The sequence below is a fragment of the Littorina saxatilis genome, linkage group LG17 (genome assembly GCF_037325665.1).
Source record: "Littorina saxatilis isolate snail1 linkage group LG17, US_GU_Lsax_2.0, whole genome shotgun sequence".
Taxonomy (NCBI): Eukaryota; Metazoa; Mollusca; class Gastropoda; order Littorinimorpha; family Littorinidae; genus Littorina; species Littorina saxatilis.
In genome coordinates, this window is record NC_090261.1 from 16,727,178 (window position 1) to 16,751,207 (window position 24,030).

General features: G+C 43.2%; 1 protein-coding gene and 1 long non-coding RNA gene across 2 annotated transcripts in view; one reads left to right on the forward strand and one right to left on the reverse strand.

Annotated features, from left to right (window-relative positions):
• The window catches only part of LOC138953558 (uncharacterized), a 56,848-nt gene extending 36,975 nt beyond the window's left edge, over nt 1–19,873 (forward strand). The window contains exon 3 of the long non-coding RNA XR_011451561.1: nt 19,516–19,873. This is a non-coding gene — a long non-coding RNA (uncharacterized lncRNA). The remainder of the gene's footprint in view (nt 1–19,515) is intronic.
• LOC138953556 (uncharacterized) overlaps nt 1–22,423 on the reverse strand; it is a 40,464-nt gene extending 18,041 nt beyond the window's left edge. Inside the window, exons 1-2 of the mRNA XM_070325402.1 lie at nt 22,197–22,423; nt 673–901 (exon numbers count right to left, since the gene is read on the reverse strand). Coding sequence (XP_070181503.1) covers nt 673–901; nt 22,197–22,342 — 375 coding nt within the window. The 5' untranslated portion in view covers nt 22,343–22,423. The remainder of the gene's footprint in view (nt 1–672; nt 902–22,196) is intronic.
• Nucleotides 22,424–24,030: the final 1,607 nt, after the last annotated feature.

The window sequence follows — 24,030 nt, forward strand, 5'->3', positions numbered from 1 at the left end:
TGACAAAGACGGAAATAATCCATACCTGTAGATGAGACATTTATGTGCGGATTATTTAGACCAACATCATTAACGCATTTTCATTCGACCATTCTTTACATGCCATTGACTCACAAATATAATATTCGCTGTGAATACAAATATTGAACTTTGTTTTACTGGCACATTATGTCCTGCCATGACCTCCATGATTATGCTGAAGTTATCCATGGATACAATAATCCAGCGAACAAAGAATTCGACCGGACTAGCATTCATAACCTGCTTTATTTCTGTATGTATCGATTCCTTTACATTGTTTCTTCATACCGACAAGACTGTTAAACACATCCGCCGTCAGATGAAGTTCGTATTACAGTTGTGCCCTGACAGACTAGTGTGTCATTCTACAAAATAAATTCATCCAAAAATTCCCACTTTGCACAGGATCCAATCAGGATGTGGATTTTTTCGTATGCAAAAACCAATCACCCGTTAAACAAAATCTAAAGGAAACGTACTTCTTACACACAACCATCCATACTGTATAAAAGTTGCCATTGTGTCACGTGTCTGAAGTGTTTGTATCCACATGATTGTGACCACCCAATGCCAAGCATCCCTGTCATTCACAGCACCAACAACTCAAATTCCTCCCATCAACAAGAACTCACGAGCAGATAAGGAACTCACCAAGAACATGGTAGCGGCGAATCCATTCATGCCTTTATGTAACAGCGCCGTCCGGTCCATGACTTCTACCGTGCCGTCCACGTTCTCGATATTCAGCATGCACTCGTCGAAGACGGCCATCACCTTGCCCGCCAGCTTCTCCAGGCTTTCGTCCATGCGCAGCTCATCCAACGACTGGCTTTTGAAATGCTCGAACAGCACTTTGGACGGAGATTTAGTCTTGAAGTACCTGCAAAACACAGCACACGGTCTGTCTTACCTCATCAACTGACAAAAGCAGGAGATACCTTTATACATGGTTTTGGCGTGTAACTTATTCCAGCGTGGATCCTAAAGAGCAAACTGTTGCATGCTTGTGATTATTTGTTTGAGCATAGTAATTCTAAGCTTGGCGTAACAGCGTAGAAATTTGTTTTAAAACGTAGCATTTTTGTTTAGCATTGCGGGCGAAAGTATCACGACCCACAAATCCTCAAACCTTGCAGATATTGATCAAGTTTAATGTATGGTAAAATCGCATGTGCAGGCCCCAGAAAAGCAAGCCAGCAAGCAAACAAACCAGCAAACAGATCAACACACAAGAGAGAGAGAAACACACACACTCTCTCTCTCTCTCTCTCTCTCTCTCTCTCTCTCTCTCTCTCTCTCTCTCTCTCTCTCTCTCTCTCTCTCTCTCTCTCTCTCTCTCTCTCTCTCTCTCTCTCTCTCTCTCTCTCTCTCTCTCTCTCTCTCTCTCTCTCTCTCTCTCTCTCTCTCTCTCTCTCTCTCTCTCTCTCTCTCTCTTTCACACACACTCAAAAAACAAATAAAAAAACAACCTAGACACAGACAGACACACCCAGATACACACACACACACACACGCCACGCTCACAGATGCACGCAGGCATCTACAGTATCCGATTTGCTGACACACCGTGACGCATTAGAACAATCCGTGCAGGGTAAGATCGAAATCAATAAGCAGAAAGGACAGAAGTCACAGTGAGGCACTGTCTAATTAAAGGACAAGTGATACCGATTATAGAATGAACTATATTTGTCCAAAGATCATTGACACACGTCTCACGTTTTTCTTGTCAATCGAGTCTGCATCAAGTCACGGAACAAGTAAACCACGTAGCAACCAAGTTGAAATGTGGTTCTATGATGTCTGCCGGCTGGTTACTGTTATTGAAATGAATATAATCTTGTTCCAAAAGAAGTAAGTGTCAGCGTCATGCTGGAAACGGGGATGTCAACCACTCGGATCTGAGCGTCATTCCCGGAGTGTAAACAACAAGAACTGAACATGCGTCGGCATCTGGAGAGAGAAAGTTAACACGCCGGATAAATTGCTACATGCAGCGTGTTTTGCAAGCATAACACAAAAGCTAAGGTCCTCACAACATGAAGAAGAGTATAGTAGGTCTAGAAATATCACTTGAACAGCTTCCCAAAATGCATGATGTAACTAAATTAGATGTCTAACATATGTACCTCATATAATCCTCATTTTGCTGCATTAAAGTGATCATTGAAAATATAGCTCACATTGCCCGTATTAAAAGACTTCTTGGCAAATTTTGATGCCAGAAACCCAAACCTTGCATTCAAAGCTTTTTTATTGATATGATATGCACCCAAGCACACACTACGTGGAATAGAGATGTGGACTAGCTTAGGCCTAAAAAAAAAATAGGTGTGGTTACGGTAACCCGACCTACCCTATTTTTAGGGGCCGACCCTATAACTTTTTATTACATTTGTCAAAACAAAACAAAAAAACAAAACAAAAAAGTGATTGCCTACCTTCCTACCCTATTTTTTTTTGTGGCTATGTTACCTTAACCACACCTTTTGTTTTTTTTTGGGGGGGGGGGCCTTATGCTCAGTGCACCTTGTGATTTTGGTGGCTCTGCATGTAAAAATGACGGAAATAGATCAATTCAAATTTGTGCAGTTGGAAAACACCAGGCTACGACACGCATAACTTTCATGTTACAGCTTTCAATAAATTGTGAATTTAATGAAAGCTGTAATATGCATGTTGGTCGTAGCCTTCTTTCGACGATTTCATCTTATTTATTATCATTTCCTGTTTTCCCAAAACATATAGTTATCCTACATACTTGAGAGACACCCGTGAGATAATAATCGTTCAAATCACACGTGTGTATAATTTTCAGGGATGTCGTTAGGCGTCGGACATCGGACATAGACCGATTAAAAGGCTCTGTCCGATTCACTTAGCCGCATAGCGGTCAGATGTCTTATCGTTTTCAACTGAGCGCGGTCATTGTCCGATAAGAACTCCATTCCTTCGGACAGCGTGTAATTTGATAATTTTCCTTTCATAATAAAAATCTTCAAAAAGTGACCGAGCGCTCTCGCGTACAGGTGCACTGAAGTTGTGCAGTGCAGATCTTGCGTTTTCCGAACCGTTTGCGGTTCGAGCTGTACGGGAGACAACTTCAATTGACCAAGGCTCGCGTATGCTTTAATTTGCTTTCGGTTAGAGTTGAAGCACACGGCACTGAATTATGCCACTGAAAAAAGCTAAAGCCTGCCAAACAAACAAACAAGTCGCGTAAGGCGAAATTACAACATTTAGTCAAGCTGTCGAACTAACAGAATGAAACTGAACTCACTGCATTTTTACAGCAAGAGCGTATACTCGTAGCATCGTCAGTCCACCGCTCGATGCACAGGCAGTGAAATTGACAAGAAGAGCGGGGTAGTAGTTGCGCTGAGAAGGATAGCACGCTTTTCTTTATCTCTATTCTTTTTAACTTTCTGATCGTGTTTTTAATCCAAACATATCACATCTATATGTTTTTGGAATCAGGAACCCACAAGGAATAAGATGAAATTGTTTTTAAATCGATTTCGGAAATTTTATTTTAATAATAATTTTTATATTTTTAATTTTCAGAGCTTGTTTTTAATCCGAATATAACATATTTATATGTTTTTGGAATCAGAAAATGATGAAGAATAAGATGAACGTAAATTTGGATCGTTTTATAAACAAATTATTTTTTTTACAATTTTCAGATTTTTAATGACCAAAGTCATTAATTAAGTTTTAAGCCACCAAGCTGAAATGCAATACCGAAGTCCGGCCTTCGTCGAAGATTGCTTGGCCAAAATTTCATTCCCAGGAACTCTCATGTCAAATTTCATAAAGATCGGTCCAGTAGTTTAGTCTGAATCGCTCTACACACACACACGCACAGACAGACAGACAGACAGACAGACAGACAGACAGACAGACACACAGACACACACATACACCACGACCCTCGTCTCGATTCCCCCTCTACGTTAAAACATTTAGTCAAAACTTGACTAAATGTAAAAAGCTGAACACGTTTGGCGTTTCAACGGCATCGTATGCTACATTAGGGCCAAGAAGAACATGGGAAAACACGGCTAGCAATAGCACAATTCCAGAAAATGACAGCGCCAATGATAGTGTCGCCGCTGAAACCTCCACAATCACGGAAAGTAAAGTTTCGTGACTTGAAGATGTACGTGTCGGTACAACAGGACATTCGCACAGACGGTCTTTTATTAAGGTTAACTATTCATGTTGACCCTGTTTAGTACTAGTTGGTTAGAATTTGACAGCAAAGAGACCATCTATATAGAGGGGGAATCGAGACGAGAGTCGTGGTGTGTGTGTGTGTGTGTGTGTGTGTGTGTGTGTGTGTGTGTGTGTGTGTGTGTGTGTGTGTGTGTGTGTGTGTGTGTGTCTGTCTGTCTGTCTGTCTGTCTGTCTGTCTGTCTGTCTGTCTGTCTGTCTGTGCGTGTGTGTGTGTAGAGCGATTCAGACTAAACTACTGGACCGATCTTTATGAAATTTTACATGAGAGTTCCTGGGAATGATATCCCCTATAGATATGCTATTTTTGGATTAAAAAACAAGCTCAGAAAGTTAAAAAGAATAGAGAAAAGCACGCTTTCCTGTAAAGCGCTTTACACTACACTATACTGGCTTGTCACTACCTGCACGGGCTTTCCTGTGAAGCGCTATGCGCTACTGCTCTATACTGGCTTGTCACTTTCTGCACGTCTTTTGTGAGCACCTGTTCAGCGCTTTCTTGGCGCATGGCAACGAGGGACAAAGCTGTAATGTTTTGGCGAAGAACAAAAATACAGTCTGTTAACTTCATTTTATGAGTTCGACAGATTGACTAAATGTAGTAATTTCGCTTCATGCGACTTGTTTTCTTTTCTCTACATGAAAAGAAGACTGGAAGAACCCGCGACCTCTCCTTGTGCATCTTCCATTTCCTGTGGCTAGGGCCAGGCGAGGATGGCGACACGAGAGAAGGTCGGGGGGCAGCTAGCGAGATGGGGAGCGGGGAGGGAACACGGGCGCTAAGAGGGTCGGAACGTGACCATGAGCCGCGCTAAAAATCCCAACCGCTAAGGATCGATTGGCTAAAACCCCCACAGGAGGTAGGCAGGGATTCAGAAGAAAAAGGCTATTCGAGGACGTAAGACGAGGCTGATGTGGACGTGATGTGGGTGTACGGGGGAGTGTGTCGGGGAGACAGCGGGAGGGGGAGGGGCGGGCTAGGAAACGAGGGCTATGGGTAACTGTGAGAACGAACGATCTTTCTTAATTTAGGATGGAGACTTTAAGCTGACGCCTAGTTTTACAATCTATCCCTGCTAAAACTACGACGTAAAAATGAAGACTACCACCACACACAAAATTGCAAACAAACACGAACATAAGGGATAAGTACCAAAACTAATACTACCTATCCGGATATATAAGAAAACATTGAAAATTACATGTCAATATTGAGCAAGTAAATAACCAAACAAACAAACAGACGAGAGAACAGGCGTACAATAAAAAATACATATGAGCAATGCAAAAAGATCCACGAACAGACAAATAGTGCTGGGAGAAGACACAGGGTTATACGGGGAGAAGGGTATGGAGGAGGGAGACTTGGTCGTTTCACGGTAGATCACGTTAACGTAGCCCTCTTGCATAGTTGCAGTTTTTCTATGGTGAATCAGTTACTGAATTCGTCCGATTGTTCTCAAAGGTACGAAGAAAGAGCAAGAAGGAAGCACTCAAAACAAATTCACCAGGAAGAATAAAACCGGGAGGCTCAGGCACTGAGTGGGCAAATGACAGACAAGATAAACAGAAAAAATAGGTATGAAACCCTCAAGAAAAGACATCAATTCATACTAGCAAGAGAAGCAAACATGAAAGAGAGAAAAAAAAAACGACAGCTAACACCTTCAAATAATCGTCAAAACAATTCCTCATTCGAATTCCTCCACCTAATCAGTCCCTGCCCAGCCTCACAATTCCAGACCACTCACCCCCAATCCATACCGCTTTCTTTCCCCAGTCTTTCAACACAGCCATTTGATGTGTATTACTAGCACTGCATCAGTCGGTTCACCTTTCTCAATAGACTTGGCCAAGGACAAGCCAAAGGGAAAAGCATATTAAACTGCTCGATTGGCTTCTGCAATATAGACACTAATGACCTTCTTCGATATGAACTTTTGCTCCCATCGCTACGCAGCTCCCAGAACTAAAGGCCATGAACCGCTGCAGAGATGAGAATGCATTTGATAATATTTTTCAGCTTGGCCCAGGGCCTCGATCGTGGCAGTAAAGGCTCGCCCATCTTTAAACCAACACGCACGAGTAGCATTTTATAGCTACAAGAAACGCTTTTGATCTTGCCAGAGAATTAAATTCCGCATTTTGCTTTCCATTACAGAGAGAGAGAGAGAGAGAGAGAGAGAGAGAGAGAGAGAGAGAGAGAGAGAGAGAGAGAGAGAGAGAGAGAGGGGTGCTTTGTGTGTGTGTGTGTGTTTTAACTAATACTTAGTACATTTAAACACTAGTGTTTACCGTCACTGTGTGCTACTTTTGCTAGTAGAATGATGGACAATGTCACACTGTGTTCAAAACTGGTTACAGAAAATATGTTCAAAAGTGGAACACTTCAGTTTACTATAGTGCAACCTGAAATATATCTTCGGCCCCTTAAAGCAGTATTGCTTGTTTCCGGCAAGAAGAAACACCCTGTTCGACTCGGAAGCTATCACAAATATGTCCACATTCTAATATTTAAAGTAGCGTAACATAACATTGGAAATATCCTTCGTAACTTTAGAAAATAATGGTTCAAAACCAACGTCTTATCCGGTGCAGAGTTTCTCCCTTGACCCAAACTCGATGCTTTCCCCCCTTCTTTTGGTACACGGATGTACACGCACACACACTCTTTCACGTGCAGAGCTAAGCATGGGTTTGTGTAATGAAATGAAACAAGCCCATTTCTTATTTACTCACCCGCATGATCACAAAGTTTGTTTCCCCCGCCACTCACACGGCAATTCGCCGGCCCTTTAATCAGCTCGTGACAAGGATGCAAAGTAGAGCATGTGCATTCCGTGACAATGAGTGCACGATCAATTATTAAACTGGCTTGTTTCATCAAACATTAAAGAGCCAGAGATGTACCCGGCTCTAACATTCAGACAGCATTTTCACAGGCAATGGAGATGTATACACCACGGCAGTTTTCACAAAGCGTTGCCTTATTTTTCCATTTGACACACGGTGTACCACCCATTCTGAACCCCACCTGGAAGAGTCCTGTCCCCTGTGGGACGCTTCGGTAACCAAAACTGTCCCGGAGACACTTGACTGCCAACAGAATCTGGAGAAAATATACGAGGAAATTCAGCTACTTGGCCAAATAAACTTGGTCAAAAAATTATTGCAACAAATTTCAAACCCAAATTAAAGCATTAATTCCTGTGTCATTTAATTAAAACTGTATATATATGCCAGTTAAGGCCGTTCACTTAACCTTCAGGATCACCTTTTGGATTAAATATTTCTTGTACAGGGATCACGTGACCGCCGCTCAAGTAAGGGTACCCTCAAAATCGACCAGACAAAAACGGAAGAGCCGAATGAATTGACAAGAAATCACAATAGGCAAAACTTTGCAACTTTGACATACGAGAAGAAAGTCAAACCAATTATCTACCCTGAATAGATTGTTTTGTTTTGCTACCTTGTGTATTTCGCGTGCTATGCTATTCCTACTGATGCAGGTGTCGATCGCAAGAGCGTGATCCCTGTAAAAGAAATATGTAATCCAAAAGGTGATCCTGAAGGTTAAGTGAACTGTCTTAACTGGCATATACAGTTTTAATTAAATGACACAGGAATTAATGCTTTAATTTGGGTTTGAAATTTGTTGCCATAATTTTTTGGCCAACTTTAGATCGCACGAATACTGTGGTTCCTTAAATTTACCTTACCTCTGGCCATAAATGCCTTAAAATAGCTCTACAAAATAATCCTAAATCCTAACCTCTGATACGTTGGTTCAGGGGGGAAAAGGGGAGCAATAAACTGGGGACATCGAAGTTAGAAGTGTCGATTTCGGGATACGGTGAAGTATGTGGGGAAATTGAACAAGAACATCGGGCATTGAGAACGTAGAGAAATGATGTGGGGTCACAGGCTTCTGAAAACATTAGAATATAGTAAGATCTGGCTGAAGAAGTAAGCTAAGCTAACAGCTCCGTAGAACAATCTGGCTGTGGAAGCACATAGGGCTTTTGGAATGATTATGTGTCTGCATGATGGTCTTAGTTGCAAGTTCTATTTGCCACGTCCTGACTGACTGATACGAGTGAGGTCACAGTCACGTACCTTACCTAGGTTGTGCCCTCACTCAGTCATACATAACGGATTAGTATCCCTTGCGGCGTGTTTGTTGGCGGATGATCTGTTTGCGCACAGGACTGTCGATTGCCCGCTGTCCTTGTACAACCCGATGTGTACCAGGCTTTATAATACCAAGGTCGCCATTTATAGCTTTGTATTGTCGCTATTGTTGTCGTACACTGCAGCCTACACACACAATAAAACCAATCCCCCCACACACACAGGGATATACCTGGCCACCCGATCGCCAGGGCGAGTAAAAAATCCGCCGGATTAGTAAAAAATCCTGGTAAAATGCAAAACATCTTTCGGTTGTACTATCGAGTTTCAAAGCCATATTAATACTGCAAATGAAGAATCTTCTGTAGTCTGCAAAAACGCCGCAATATATGTTTCTCATAAATGAGAACGAGGCTCCTAACGCGGACGCGCTTCCGACGTTTCATTCCCGCTGCACAGCCAGGCTGTTTTTACTTTCGTTACTGATTTAAAACTCGTGTCAAAAGAATATCCCGAAAAGACTGATGCCAAAAAGGGGGTAATTAAAGAGTATATATTATATATCAATCGTATCAATGAGAAAAATAAGGATTGATGGAGAACGCTGGTGAGTGAATACCGATAGTGTGGAGAAGAGTGGTTATAGTTCGATCAGGTGGGTCTTATTTTGTCAAAAGTTTTTAAGAACACAGAAAGACAAAAGTGAAAACGAACGCACTTTTGACTGGAACAACATTGCTCAAGGTGGACAATTTCAAGTTGGTTTACAAATCAGTGAGTGCAAAATAGCCATACAAGACACTTCTGAGCTGGAAAAGCCTATTCATCGCTGACCGCAGTCCGGTTGCTGATCGTATCACCGCAAGTTTGTGTGATTAGGCCAAAAAAAAAGAGGTCTGTTTACGGTAACCCGACCGACCCTAGTTTTTAGGCCCGACCCTTATCTTGTTTTTGGATCGTCTGAAAAAACAAAAACGCATCCAAAATAGAGCTGTTTGCGCTCAAACAGCAGACGACAGAAGGGAGGTAAGCTCAAAGTACTGTTTATAGTTATGTTGGGCAAAAACAGGGATTGATGAGAAGAAATGAACTGTGAAACATCATAGAGAGGGGAGAAAAAAAATGGGGAAAAAAAATGGGAAAAAAAATTAAAAATAAAAAATAAACAAGAAGGGCAAAGCCCATACGACTCACATGCTTTACACATTTTTCCTACCAAAATACATGTGACCTTGACCCAAGGTCAAGGTCATCCAAGTTCATGCAACACAAAGCTGTTAATTCAAGACATAGGAAGTACAATGGTGCTTATTGGCTCTTTCTACCATGAGATATGGTCACTTTTAGTGGTTCACTACCTTATTTTGGTCACATTTCATAAGGGTCAAAGTGACCTTGACCTTGATCATATGTGACCAAATGTGTCTCATGATGAAAGCATAACATGTGCCCCACATAATTTTTAAGTTTGAAACAGTTATCTTCCATAGTTCAGGGTCAAGGTCACTTCAAAATATGTATACAATCCAACTTTGAAGAGCTCCTGTGACCTTGACCTTGAAGCAAGGTAAACCAAACTGGTATCAAAAGATATGGCTTACTTTGCCCTATATATCATATATAGGTGAGGTATTGAATCTCAAAAACTTCAGAGAAAATGGGAAAAATGGGAAAAATAGCTGTTTTTTAGGCAACATTTATGGCCCCTGCGACCTTGACCTTGAAGCAAGGTCAAGATGCTATGTATGTTTTTTGGGGCCTTGTCATCATACACCATCTTGCCAAATTTGGTACTGATAGACTGAATAGTGTCCAAGAAATATCCAACGTTAAAAGTTTTCTGGACGGCCGGCCGGCCGGATGGACGGCCGGCCGGACGGACGGACGGACGACTCGGGTGAGTACATAGACTCACTTTTGCTTCGCATGTGAGTCAATAAAAAAGCCGACCTACCGACCCTATTTTTTCACCCTATGTTACCGTAAACAGACCTATTTTTTTGGGCCTTAAAGGGATAACACATTCCAAAGTGAACCATAAGATTCAGCGTCACAAATAATGCTACCGCGCAGGTCTTCACTTTGCAAAATCAAGTCCTTTAAAAGTCGTAGAATCGGCAAAGAAAAGCACACTTTTCGAGTTTCCTTGTACGTTGTAGGGGAGACCGGGGCTAGTCCGCCCCCGGGGCACATCCGTCTTTCTCTGTTTATTCTTACGTTTGCCACCTTTTAGTCATTCACACCATGTGGGAGTGGTGTCCCTTCTTCCCGCCATATCCTGCAGAAGTTCAGAGGTTGCGCGCCCATATATCGTGAGTACAGATCACAAAAAGTGTTTTTCTTCATTTTTGTAACATGAATGCATAGGAGTTGACTTAGGTTTTGATGCATTACCTCTGAGAACAAATACTTAGTCTTGGTGTCGAGTGAAAGTGCGTTAATTAAGGTCGAGTTCTGACGAAAGTTTTGCTTCTTCCTTCCCATGTTGTGCTCGTTATCTGGCAATAGAGTTGCCTGCCCGTGCAGGGGCAAGTCCGCCTATTTGTCATGGGGCATGTTCGCCGTGAGCAGTATGTACAACAAATGTTCATGCGCACATAAAAACTGTCTGCACATTGATATCAGCTACACATTTGTCTTGATGTAAAATAAAAAAAATCAGTCTTCTAGTTCATCAAACTCGCCAGTTATGCTACCAAAAGCATAAAAGTAGCATAAAAGTAGGCGGACTAGCCCCGGTCTCCCCTAACGTAATTTTGTGTTACATTCTTTCGTATTTTGTCATTGGCAATTTTGAACCTAAATATTGAAGGGAATTAAAAAAGCTTTCCCACTAAAGCTTGCCCACTTCTAGTCTTGTACCTACTATGGGATGAGAGCGGCGGACTTGCCCCACCCTGTAGGCGGACTTACCCCGACTTGGGGCAAGTTCGCCTACGTTAGGGTAGGTCTACTTAAAGCAGTATGTACAACAAATGTTCATGCGCACATAAAAACTGTCTGCACATTGATATCAGCTACACATTTGTCTTGATGTAAAATAAAAAATCAGTCTTCTAGTTCATCAAACGCGCCAGTTGTGCAACCAAAAGCATAAAAGTAGGCGGACTAGCCCCGGTCTCCCCTACTTCCCCTGAGTTACTTCCCTTGCTTGTTACATAGACGGCTACAGCCTACAAATGGATCCTACACACACACACTTACGGTCATATTAATAGTATCCGTTTAAAGAAATCTGTCATTCATTCATACATTTCTGGTGGGCTAGTCAGTGACTTTCTTGAAGTTACTCGCTCGACTGGGAGTTTAATGTTGCCGACTTGGCCATCCCTGCGCACACACAGTGTGAATCATTATTTAGCTAAATAAAGCATTATTTAGCTAAATAATGCATTATTTAGCTAAATAATTCATTATTTAGATCAACACGAAAAAACGTAATTTCTTTACAAACGGATTGCCATAATTCTAGGCCCACGACCTTGACACACAGTTCCATGACCAACACCATTGGCCAACGCTAGACGACTGGATAGCCTCCTCGGTATTAGGTAGTCAATACTGCATTCTCAGCTAGACTGGAGCCTGGCGAATATTGGTTGTGACTGTCCCCAAGGTAACGCTCAAGCACGATACCCTTTAATTGGTCGCTCAGTCTCGAGGGAGTTCAAACACGTGACGAACTGCGCGTGCAGACAACCGATGGCGGGATGGGGGTGCCGATGCACCTGAGCCTCAGCTGCCCCCTGGCAAATAAGCTTCTACTGTCGGAGGGCAAAAATGGGTATGGACCTTTAACGGAACTGGTGTACAAGGTCCGTCTCTACACCTAATGAATAGACAACAAGGAACTTAGTCGATAAATATCGACAGGGGGCCGACAAATGGTTTAAATGGGAAATGTGTGTATATGGGTGTGGGTTTGAAACAAACAAACAAACCAACCCATGTGAACCCCGGGCCGCAGGCCTTCGATGTAGTGATTGAAAAAAAAAGGATGTTCTCAAATGGTTCAATTCTCATTTGGTCTGATTCTCAAATGGTACCGGTATACTCCCCCCCCCCCCTGGCCGCAGGCCTAGGAGTAAAATTTTTATAGACACTGACCTTCTTCCCAGGGGTCATTGACCCAGTTTTAGCTATGAGAGGTGGTTCGCCCAGAGGCTGTAGAGTATACTGGGGCGGTCTCTTTGATGTCTTGAGAGGAAACTTGGCCAGGGTAGTACATGCACCAGAACTGGTGGACACCAAGGACAAACATGAAATCGAAGCAGTTTGCTTTCAGAGAGAACGGTCGTCAGCAACTCAAACTTCTCTGTTTTCTTTTTTTTTTAAATCTGACTTTCTTTGTGGCCCCCTGACTCCGCCCCCTCCCTCTGTAAGGACCCTCCTCCACAAGGACCGATTTTTGTCAACATTTTAAAGGTCGCTAGAGAGGGGTTCCACTGTATGACCTAACCGCTACTGGCAGACGGCCTCAATCTTCACGCGCAAAGACGAGATTAATAGGTGCTCGGTTTTGGTATTTTGAATTACATTACATTAAACCTTTGTTGGGTTTCATGGTCATGGCAACAGCCATAATAATATTACATGATGTATAATATCATATTTCAGCATATGTGAATTACATGTCATCATACTAAACTGTCATACATTTTTATTCCTACATTATTCTGATTGATCACAACCAAACCTACTATCATTGGACACATCCAAATGCAAGCGCCTGTTCTTGACAATTTCTCTCTGATCTAAATATAAAATCAGTGCAATTTCCTGGGTCGGGCTTTGCCACAGACACTCACGGTTTGGCCTGTAGGTAAAATGTACAATGTATTTTCTGATTTGTGCACAAAAGCTTTTTTTCTTTTTTCTTTTTTTTAACATAACAATGTTTAATGTCACTGTATGTTTAAAAGACCATGGTCATATTTGTAAAAAAAATGTTAAATTAGAAAATAAATAACATTTTGGTTCATGATTTTTCCTACACCTGTGCTAAAAATAAGAAATAAAAATGTCGGGTATATAAGTCACTCAAATACAGCTAGGTATGAATGGCTCGGTTTGAGTTTGTTGCAGTTGACCCTGCACAATGCGACATATCATGTTTTTGTTGAACAATTTTGACGTCACCCCTCCCATAGGGTGACGTATTTCACAACTTCCTGTGTTACACAAACTCTGTGATGACCAATTTTGACGTGACGGATGACGGGTGACGGATTTCACAACTTTCTACAGATGAACAATTTTGACGTCACCCCTCCCATAGGGTGACGGATGTCACAACTTCCTGTGTACACAAACTGATGACGTATTTCACAACAAAATGGCGCTGCCCATGGTCAACCTCGAAACTATCCGTATAGAATGGGGGCGTCCTCGCCCCCATAATGACTTCGACAACGGTGGAGAACGCTCAACTACGGCCTCTGTGAAGGCACTTACCACTGTCTCTTAAAGGGATGATACCTAAGAAAAAGAGGCCCTCAGATCGCTCCTAAAGTCATACCATAAGATTCTGCGTTACAAATAATGCTACCGCGCAGGAGGACTGCCTTCACTTTGCAAAAGCAAGTGTTTTAAAAGCTTAATGAAGTGCCGTAAATCACGCAAAAAAGATAACTCTTTTTACATTTAGTCAAGTTATGACTAAATGTTTTAACATCGAGGGGGGAATCGAGACGAGGGTCGTGGTGTATGTGTGTGTGTCTGTGCGTGTGTGTGTGTGTGTGTGTGTAGAGCGATTCAGACTAAACTACTGGACCGATCTTTATGAAATTTGACATGAAAGTTCCTGGGTATGAAATCCCCAGACGTTTTTTTCATTTTTTTGATAAATGTCTTTTATGACGTCATATCCGGCTTTTCGTGAAAGTCGAGGCGGCACTGTCACGCTCTCATTTTTCAACCAAATTGGTTGAAATTTTGGTCAAGTAATCTTCGACGAAGCCCGGACTTCGGTATTGCATTTCAGCGTGGTGGCTTAAAAATTAATTAATGACTTTGGTCATTAAAAATCTGAAAATTGTAAAAAAAAAAAAAAAAATTTATAAAACGATCCAAATTTACGTTCATCTTATTCTCCATCATTTTCTGATTCCAAAAACATATAAATATGTTATATTTGGATTAAAAACAAGCTCTGAAAATTAAATATATAAAAATTATTATCAAAATTAAATTGTCAAAATCAATTTAAAAACACTTTCATCTTATTCCTTGTCGGTTCCTGATTCCAAAAACATATAGATATGATATGTTTGGATTAAAAACACGCTCAGAAAGTTAAAACAAAGAGAGGTACAGAAAAGCGTGCTATCCTTCTTAGCGCAACTACTACCCCGCTCTTCTTGTCAATTTCACTGCCTTTGCCATGAGCGGTGGACTGACGATGCTACGAGTATACGGTCTTGCGTTCAGTTTCATTCTGTGAGTTCGACAGCTACTTGACTAAATGTTGTATTTTCGCCTTACGCGACTTGTTGATAGTTGGGTTGGGTTACTTCCATTGAGTTACTTCACTTGGGAGTAGCGGTTACTATGCCGGCGCGTTATCGATGGGGGGCCGGAGAGAAAACCGCCCTGAAGTGCATTCACTCAATTTGATTTAATTAATTACCATTAGTGCGTTTTCGAGCCAATCCATTTAGACTGGATTATGGTACAGTGGATTCCCGGGGTTCTTCAGATTTGTTATATTCGGCAGCAACAACACCCCCCCCCCCCCCCCCCCCTCCCTCAACGGTCAGATCAATAGTAGCCCGTTAAGGTAACACTACACAAGTGAAGGGCACTTCTGGGAACAGACGTGAATCGGAATCACCAGGTAAAGTAGGTGTGCGTTCTGCCCTCTCTCTGCGCAGGTGCGTGTGTGTGTGTGTGTGTGTGTGTGTGTGTGTGTATGTGTTTGTTTGTGTGTGTTTGTTTGTGTGTGTATGTGTGTGGACGCGCGCATGTGTGTACAGAGGGACAGTATCATAAGCAAAACAATGACGAAAAAACAAGACAACAAAGGGAGGGGGTTAATGTGTAGTGATATGAAGTTAAAGATCGACTTTGTGTCTTCCATCAAGAGAGATGTGTCTGAATGCAAGTCAAGCTGTCGCCACAAGCTGCTGATCCGCACTTACTTTAGCTTCCTTCCAATGGTGAAAGTAGCAGCGACTGACAACAACAGCGACCATAGCAATGACTGGGACACATGCACACATTCATCAATCAACTCTCAGCATCATCAACTGCTAGATGCCTAGGGCGGAAAAATTGACATGTTGTGACGTTCTGCTGTCAAATACCATACAAAAAAGGTCGTCTTTTTGACTTACCTAAATTGCTTCCCGTGTAAACGATCATGTGTCACCAACGATCCACCAAATACACAAAATTGAAACGATCGAACATGCTGAATAATAGTTTTGATTGACTCCCCGCTTCCAACCTTATCTGTCAGATTGACCCCCCGCTTCCAACCTTATTGTTTGTTTGTTTGTTTGTTTATTTGTTGCTTAACGTCCAGCCGACTACGCAGAGCCATATCAGGACGAGGAAGGGGGGGATGAAGGGGGCCACTTGTCAAGCGATTCCTGTTTACAAATGCACTAGCCCATTACTTGTGTCCCAGCAGGCTTTAGTAAAACTAAATTAATACCTACTGGAAGATTACCAGTTTCCAGTATGTTAAAATAGGCTTAACCTATCTACTGCTGGACTTACATCAGAACACTAACAGATTAAACTATACATGAATCGCGAGACAAGCGGCAAGAGAAGAGATTTTTGGAAAAAATACAGGTGAATGAGCAAGAAGGCAGAAAAAAGAAAAGAATTCATGAAGAAAAAGAGAGCATGACAGGAAAGAAGAACCAAAAATCTACCTAACAGCAAACTAGAAAGCTCCTGCGGTTCCAAAAACAGGAGGGGCCTTTAATTTCATAACCGCAGTGCCCCACTGCGGGATTCCAACCTTATGTGTCAGAGTGATATATGTGAGAGACACAAGCTTCCCGATCTTAATCAAACCAAAATTGTTTCAGATCACGCTTCGCGAGGGCAACAACAGACTGAATGACAGCACCGTTCACATCCGTCGCTGCGCGAGCAATGTCCCCATGAGTGTAGCAATCGGTCCTACATGTGTCTGCATAAAGAGCGCCCGGAACTGCGTAGCTTTTAAGCGTTAATCACAGTATGCACAGTAACTAAGTTCACCTTACACACATACAAAGCAAGGCAGTCAGCCTGCAAACGAGTTTTGCCTTCTGTATCTAATATGGGAGCCTTCACATTACGCACCATCCCAGAACCAACAACGCTATATCAGTCGAGAAACCACGTGCCTCATCAATTCTTAACCAGCAGAGAAGGGAAAGCCAACAACGAGCGGGGAAACATTTAAACCAATAATGACGTTTAAAGCATTCCGCGTAAAACCGGCAAACCCGTTAAACGGGCAGACGAGGAAACACATAATTGTCATTGAGAGCACAACAAGAAGTTAATCGATCAGGAAACATGGTTACTCGCGCGCGCACACACACAAAAAGCAGAGATAGGGATATATATTAAGTTGAGTGTTTCGAGGAACTGAGTCAATTGTGCGTTAATGTTTCCATTAGCAAGATGGAGAAGAAGAAAACAAATAAGAAGAAAAAAATACCCGGACTGTCGACTGTCCTGTGTTGCAGTACGAGTATGTTACCGCGGTGCAATCAATACCCACCTTGCTTGCTAACAGCTTCAGTACGACTGGACAGAAATAGATAGTACAATTGCGGGCCGTAAATACTGTACCAAATAAAGAAAGACAGAATATAGAACAGATTCGACGGGCGTAGTGGCCTAGTGGATAAGACTAGTCGCCGGCCTCCCAAGCGGAAGGTTGTGGGTTCGAAACTCGGGCGCGCCTGGTGGGTTAAGGGTGGAGATTTTTCCAATCTCCAAGGTCAACTTATGTGCAGACCTGATAGTGCCTTACCCCCTCCCTTCGTGTGTACATGCAAGCAAAAGACCAAGTGCGCACTTGTAATCCGTGTCAGAGACAATGAGTTCGGTGGGTTATAGAAACACTAAAATAGCAAGCATGCATTCCCCGAAAGTGCTGTATGTCTGCTTAAATGGCGGGGTAAAAACGGTCCTACACGTAAAACTCTAATCGTGCAAAAATCGCGAGCGTACATGGGAGTTTCAGACCATGAACACAGAAGATGAAAAGAAGAAGAATATACTTTCAAGTAGCTAACTCGTAGTCGTACAGACCAAGATACATGCAGACACAGATACAGATACAGAGATACACGCGCAAAACGTTGTACACATGCTATACTTGCACGACCGGAGCAAGGTTTCAAAAGAAAGCTTAATTTCTTCGGAACACAACGGTAACTAAATCAAGTAATTCAAACGGCGCAACCACACACACACACACACACACAAACACATAAACGTCTCTTTAACCTCGCTTTCGCCTCTATCGTTTCCACAACCGCCTGAAGCCGAAACCATACTTTGGCATGATAGTCACTACTGCGGCTATCTCGGGGATCAATACAGGCCTTCTGCTTCATCCATAGGGCCTGGAATCACAACAGCCACGGGGGGAAAACGGCAAGGCTCTAAAACTTATTCACAAGTACCAAGTTTCAAACAGCACTGTTGGGCAACTCGTCAACTCACTCCAGGAATTTGCAATCAACAGGCACATCAGGCTTCCCTAACACGGGAAGCACTACACAAAACGCTTTCATGGTGTATTCAGCAAAGTGAGGCAAAGTTAGTGTAGTGTGGTTTGTCGGCCTGAACATTTTCGATAGAGCCTGACGTGTTCGAGTCAGTGTAACAGGTGGTATACCGGTGTGAAGTTCCAGGCAGACTTCTATGCGCGCTTGTGTGTGTGTGTGTGTGTGTGTGTGTGTGTGTGTGTGTGTGTGTGTGTGTACGTGCGTGCGTGCGTGTGGGTGGGTGAGAGAGAGAGAGTCTGTGTGTGCATGTGTGTGTTTGTACGTATGTGTGCTCATGTCAGTGACTCAATAATTATATAAGTGCATAAGTCTGTCCGCCTATGTATACATGTGTGTGTGTGTGTGTGTGTGTGTGTGTGTGTGTGTGTGTGTGTGTGTGCGTGGTGTGTGTGTGCGTGTGTGTGTGTGTGTGTGTGTGCGTGTGTGTGCGTGCGTGCGTGCTTGCGTAAGTGTGAAAAGGGTTTCTCACGTTCAACTATCTGTTCATGGAATTACCCACAAAACACTCTCTCTCTCTCTCTCTCTCTCTCTCTCTCTCTCTCTCTCTCTCTCTCTCTCTCTCTCTCTCTCTCTCTCTCTCTCTCTCTCTCTCCAACCCCCCCCCCCCCCCCCCCAGTTTCTGCATGACTGGCTTCCCGTATCTCCCCGTATTGTGTACAAGAACTAAAGTGGAGGACGACCATACGTTTGACCAAATTCGATTTGTGTGTACCCATCATACTTCTTTGCACATCAAGCAAGCTGTCCACAGCTATCACTCATCTGACTCCTTTATTTTTGTAGCTCTCCGTCAAGCCGTTAAAAAGCGGCATCCCTCATTATCGTCTGTCTAGACGACTGCAACGTTCGTCTGCAGTGAGTCGGGTTCTATTAACGGCACAATTGTCACGACGGCCATGGCTAGCCGTTAATAGATATATAAACAAGAAGGGCAAAGCCCATACGACTCACATGCTTGCCCTTGACCAAATAACTAAACCTAGCAATGACATCATACACTAAGAACTGCTTTACACATTTTTCCTACCAAAATACATGTGACCTTGACCCAAGGTCAAGGTCATCCAAGGTCATGCAACACAAAGCTGTTAATTCAAGACATAGGAAGTACAATGGTGCTTATTGGCTCTTTCTACCAAGAGATATGGTCACTTTTAGTGGTTCACTACCTTATTTTGGTCACATTTCATAAGGGTCAAAGTGACCTTGACCTTGAGCATATGTGACCAAATGTGTCTCATGATGAAAGCATAACATGTGCCCCACATAATTTTTAAGTTTGAAACAGTTATCTTCCATAGTTCAGGGTCAAGGTCACTTCAAAATATGTATACAATCCAACTTTGAAGAGCTCCTGTGACCTTGACCTTGAAGCAAGGTAAACCAAACTGGTATCAAAAGATGGGGCTTACTTTGCCCTATATATCATATATAGGTGAGGTATTAAATCTCAAAAACTTCAGAGAAAATGCGAAAATGTGAAAAATGGTCGTTTTTAAGACAACAATTACGGCCCCTGTGACCTTGAACTTGAAGTGAGGTCAAGTTGCCGCACATGTTTTTTGAGATCTTGTAACCATACACCATCAGGCCACATCAGGTGTTGATAGACTTAATAGTGTCCAAGAAAATCCAACGTTAAAGTTTTCTGGACGGACGGACGGACGGACGGACGCCGGGACGGACGGACGGACGGACGACTCGGGTGAGTACATAGACTCACTTTTGCTTCGCATGTGAGTCAAAAATGTCCAACAATTGGTGTAATTGCACCTTCCTGACCAGGCTGTGAATTTTAACAAAGTTAGCTCCATAGTTCAAGTCAAACAAGCTCCAACTCTAGAAATCATATGGCCGAATAGGTGGTCACTGAATACTCATTATACTTGACAGGACCAGGAATTTAAAGATATTGCGTTTTCCTGGCACGATTTTGCTGGCGGTGATGAAGCCGGGTAGTGGTGGGGAGGAGGAAGTGACGAGGATGGGGAAAGCAATGGAATGTTGAATGTGGAAGGGGTGATAGTGGTTAAGAAACTACAAAACACAGCTAAGCAAAAGCCTGTTTGATTTTTTGAAGAAAAAAAATAATGTTGGCCTCTTTTCATTGCCGCACTAATTGAATTGCCAGGACCGACGCCTGCACATGTGCACTGCAACCACAGTGTGATCGATTTGTCACTCGGAAGCAGTCTTACAGTGATGGCATTTGAATGGATTCAAAAAAGGCTCTTAAATGCACACACCAGGGGAATTGTCCCAGACGTCATCCGACAAATCAAGCATCAAATTAAGGAAACGCGTTTGAAACACGCATCGTTCACTTTCCCGACCAGTCACAATATTACGACCATGCGAGTGGAAAAAGAAAGAGCAAAACACCCAGCTTGGCGAATTATCATTTGCCTCTCTTAAACAATGACGGACGCAGACTAATCGCAGATTCAAAACTCGCGCCCTCACTACACCACCAGGCTTAAAATGTACACGGGCCAGCGGTCATCCATGGAAAATGTCAATGCCAATGCAATCGGTTTGGGAGCAGCCCCCAAGCAAACCGGCAAACAGGCTGTGCCATCGCTAAAACAACTGCGCCGTTTGACAACACAATCATCCTTTCAAACCCGCCCACCCCTACCACCGCAAACCCCGAATGTATACCTCCTCCACGCGAAAGAAAAAACGCATAAGGCACTGTTCACTGACCATAATGCATGCGTGGGTGCGTGCGTGCACCCATTTCAGCTGACATTTTTACGTCTGAAATAGAAGTTAGACTGAGCAGCGTGGTTGTGTGTGTGTGTCTAGCGTTTCCTCAGTTGTTTGCTGTAACTTCTATTTCAGACGTAACAAAATCAGCTGATATAGGTGCGAATGTCACTGTATTTGGAAAGCGCTCTCTCTCTCTCTCTCTCTCTCTCTCTCTCTCTCTCTCTCTCTCTCTCTCTCTCTCTCTCTCTCTCTCTCTCTCTCTCTATTTAAAAGAAAACACCTTTCATTGCATGAAGGCTAATGTCAAATTATAAAAAGTCACAGTGATGGAAGACTGTTTTAGATGTATTTTCACATTTGTCCATAGCCGCATCAGTGTACAAGTTTTTATAACACATTTGAACATGCATGTTCAGTAATGTTCCAACTGTGCATGAGTTAACCCTTAGCATTCTAGTAAAGCCATGTTTTGTACATATTCCTATGATTTTTGTTTTCTGTACGTTTTTTCTCTCTTTTTTATGTGAATGTCCGTGTATATAGGCCTATATATATAATATGATTAGAGTAGTCCCTCTCTGGGGGAGGGCTGGTTGAAAAATAACTCTTTTGTAATGCTTTTGCCCTCATCCTCGTAAAATAAAATTGATCTCTCTCTCTCTCTCTCTCTCTCTCTCTCTCTCTCTCTCTCTCTCTCTCTCTCTCTCTCTCTCTCTCTCTCTCTCTCTCTCTCTCTCTCTCTCTCTCTGCATGTGCTGTTTCTCTCTCTTCCTCTCTCTCTCTGAACAGCAAAGGGAGCGGCATAGCTGTGTAGACTTGTATCCAAATGAACGCGACAGCTGGACTGACTGAATTTAGCGTATAAAACATGACGCTGGAATCTTCACTGATAAACTAAGAGACTATGTTTAAACGGAGAATATTGTGGTAGATGTGAAATTCATCTTGTATCAAGGTAATTCACATGCATAATACCAGAATGTGGCTCCAAGAATAACAAAACGGATGCTTCGGGTGTACACTTGAAATTAATAACTGATCAAGATGATGCGGCCGAGAATAGGTAAGTTCAATGAATCGACATGTACACTGACAGTGGTGAAAAGATGGAAAGCCAAGCATCACAAGTCGACATCGCGGACGTAAAAGAGAGAAGTAATAAGTTTGCAGATATCCAAGAGATTCTGAGCCACCTCTCGCTGAGCTGTTTCCTTAGACTCGTACTTTGGCAGCAGCGCCATGCCCCACACAAAACATCAATAACACCAGATCTATCGTCTGCTGTTTTGTTTCTGTGCTGGCGGAAGCCGCCGAATCGATGTGTGACTCAAAACAAAGAGATCTCACCTGATAAACATTTCCACGCCTGTGTCTTCCAAACATCGTTTAATTCCTTTCCAACTTTTCTTCAATTTGAACACTTGCATGGCACTAAGTGGAAGGCGCGGGTCTGTTGGAGCAGGCGAAGGAGGCGACATTTCGTCGTCCGCCATCGTGCCATGCGCAATGCGTGTCAGCTGAAGAGAGCTCACATCGAGGCTGCCTCTGTGTGCTGTGTACCGACTGGAGTGAGCGGCGGTCGAACTGAGTATGCTGTCGCTGTTTTTGACGCTGGTGCTGTAGCACGCTTGGTCGAACGGTTAAGACAAAAGAGGGCATAGAAATGAGCACTAAATGGGTGTTAAAATTCTAGAAACTTTCACGCGTTCTTTTGTTTTATTCCATATGAGTTCTGAGTGAAAATGATAATGTCATGTTACAGGGTACAGCGTACCATGGCCCAGAATAGGCTTACTGTTTGTATTATACCTTCCGTGACTAGTGTCAGTCAACACACGGCACACACACACACACACACACACACACAAACACATTGAAACGCACGCACACAAACACACACCGTCACACACACCGCACACACACACACGCATCAGTCACGTGCTCGAACGCACGCACATACACACACACACACACCGCCAGTGACGCGGCACATCCACACACAAAGGCTGACACCGTACACACACGGCACTGACTCACACACACACACACACACACATACACACACACACACACACACACACACACACACACATACACACACACACACTGCGGACTGACAAACACATAGCCTATAAACACACACTGAAACACACACACCGTGGCTCTGACACACCCGCCGCGCACACCGGCCGGCACACCATATGCACACATCAGTGCGCACACACACACACACACACTGATACTGATACACACACATACACACACACACACACACTCACGGACACCGGCACACACACACACACACACACACACACACACACACACACACAAACATACATACGCGCGCGAGCTTGAGGTCTAACGAATGACGTCTCACAACGTCAGTGCGTGGTCGTCCTTGGCGGTCAAGAAAGCCGCCGCGATCATTGCGCAGACGACACTTCTAGACCGCCAATATTTTTTGTGCGCATCACGTGCTCCACATAAATCGGCCGGAAACGAAGCAATTGGGAAACCTGGATTACTATTTTAAACATAACACCAAAGTACACACCTATTAAAATGATCTAAAGCATTGTGTTGTCGGGAGAGTGTATTTAACAGCCATGCAGCCATATATATCTACCCGATATAATGTGACGTCAGTCAGAGCCTGACCACAGATCTTAATAGATATCACATTATATAGCTATTCTGATGAACACGTGGGGGAATTCGGGGGCTGTGATTGGATGGTCTCTTCCGATCATCAAAGCATAATGCTACGGAAGTCGGCCATTTTTCTCAATATCCAAAAGCATATTGTCAATAACAAAGACGCATGGTTCCGGTTTACCCACCTGTACCACACGGACCGGCACGGTTGGCCTAGTGGTAAGGCGTCCGCCCCGTGATCGGGAGGTCGTGGGTTCGAACCCCGGCCGGGTCATACCTAAGACTTCAAAATTGGCAATCTAGTGGCTGCTCCGCCTGGCGTCTGGCATTATGAGGTTAGTGCTAGGACTGGTTGGTCCGGTGTCAGAATAATGTGACTGGGTGAGACATGAAGCCTGTGCTGCGACTTCTGTCTTATGTGTGGCGCACGTTATATGTCAAAGCAGCACCGCCCTGATATGGCCCTTCGTGGTCGGCTGGGCGTTAAGCAAAAAACAAACAAACAAACAAACCTGTACCACACGAT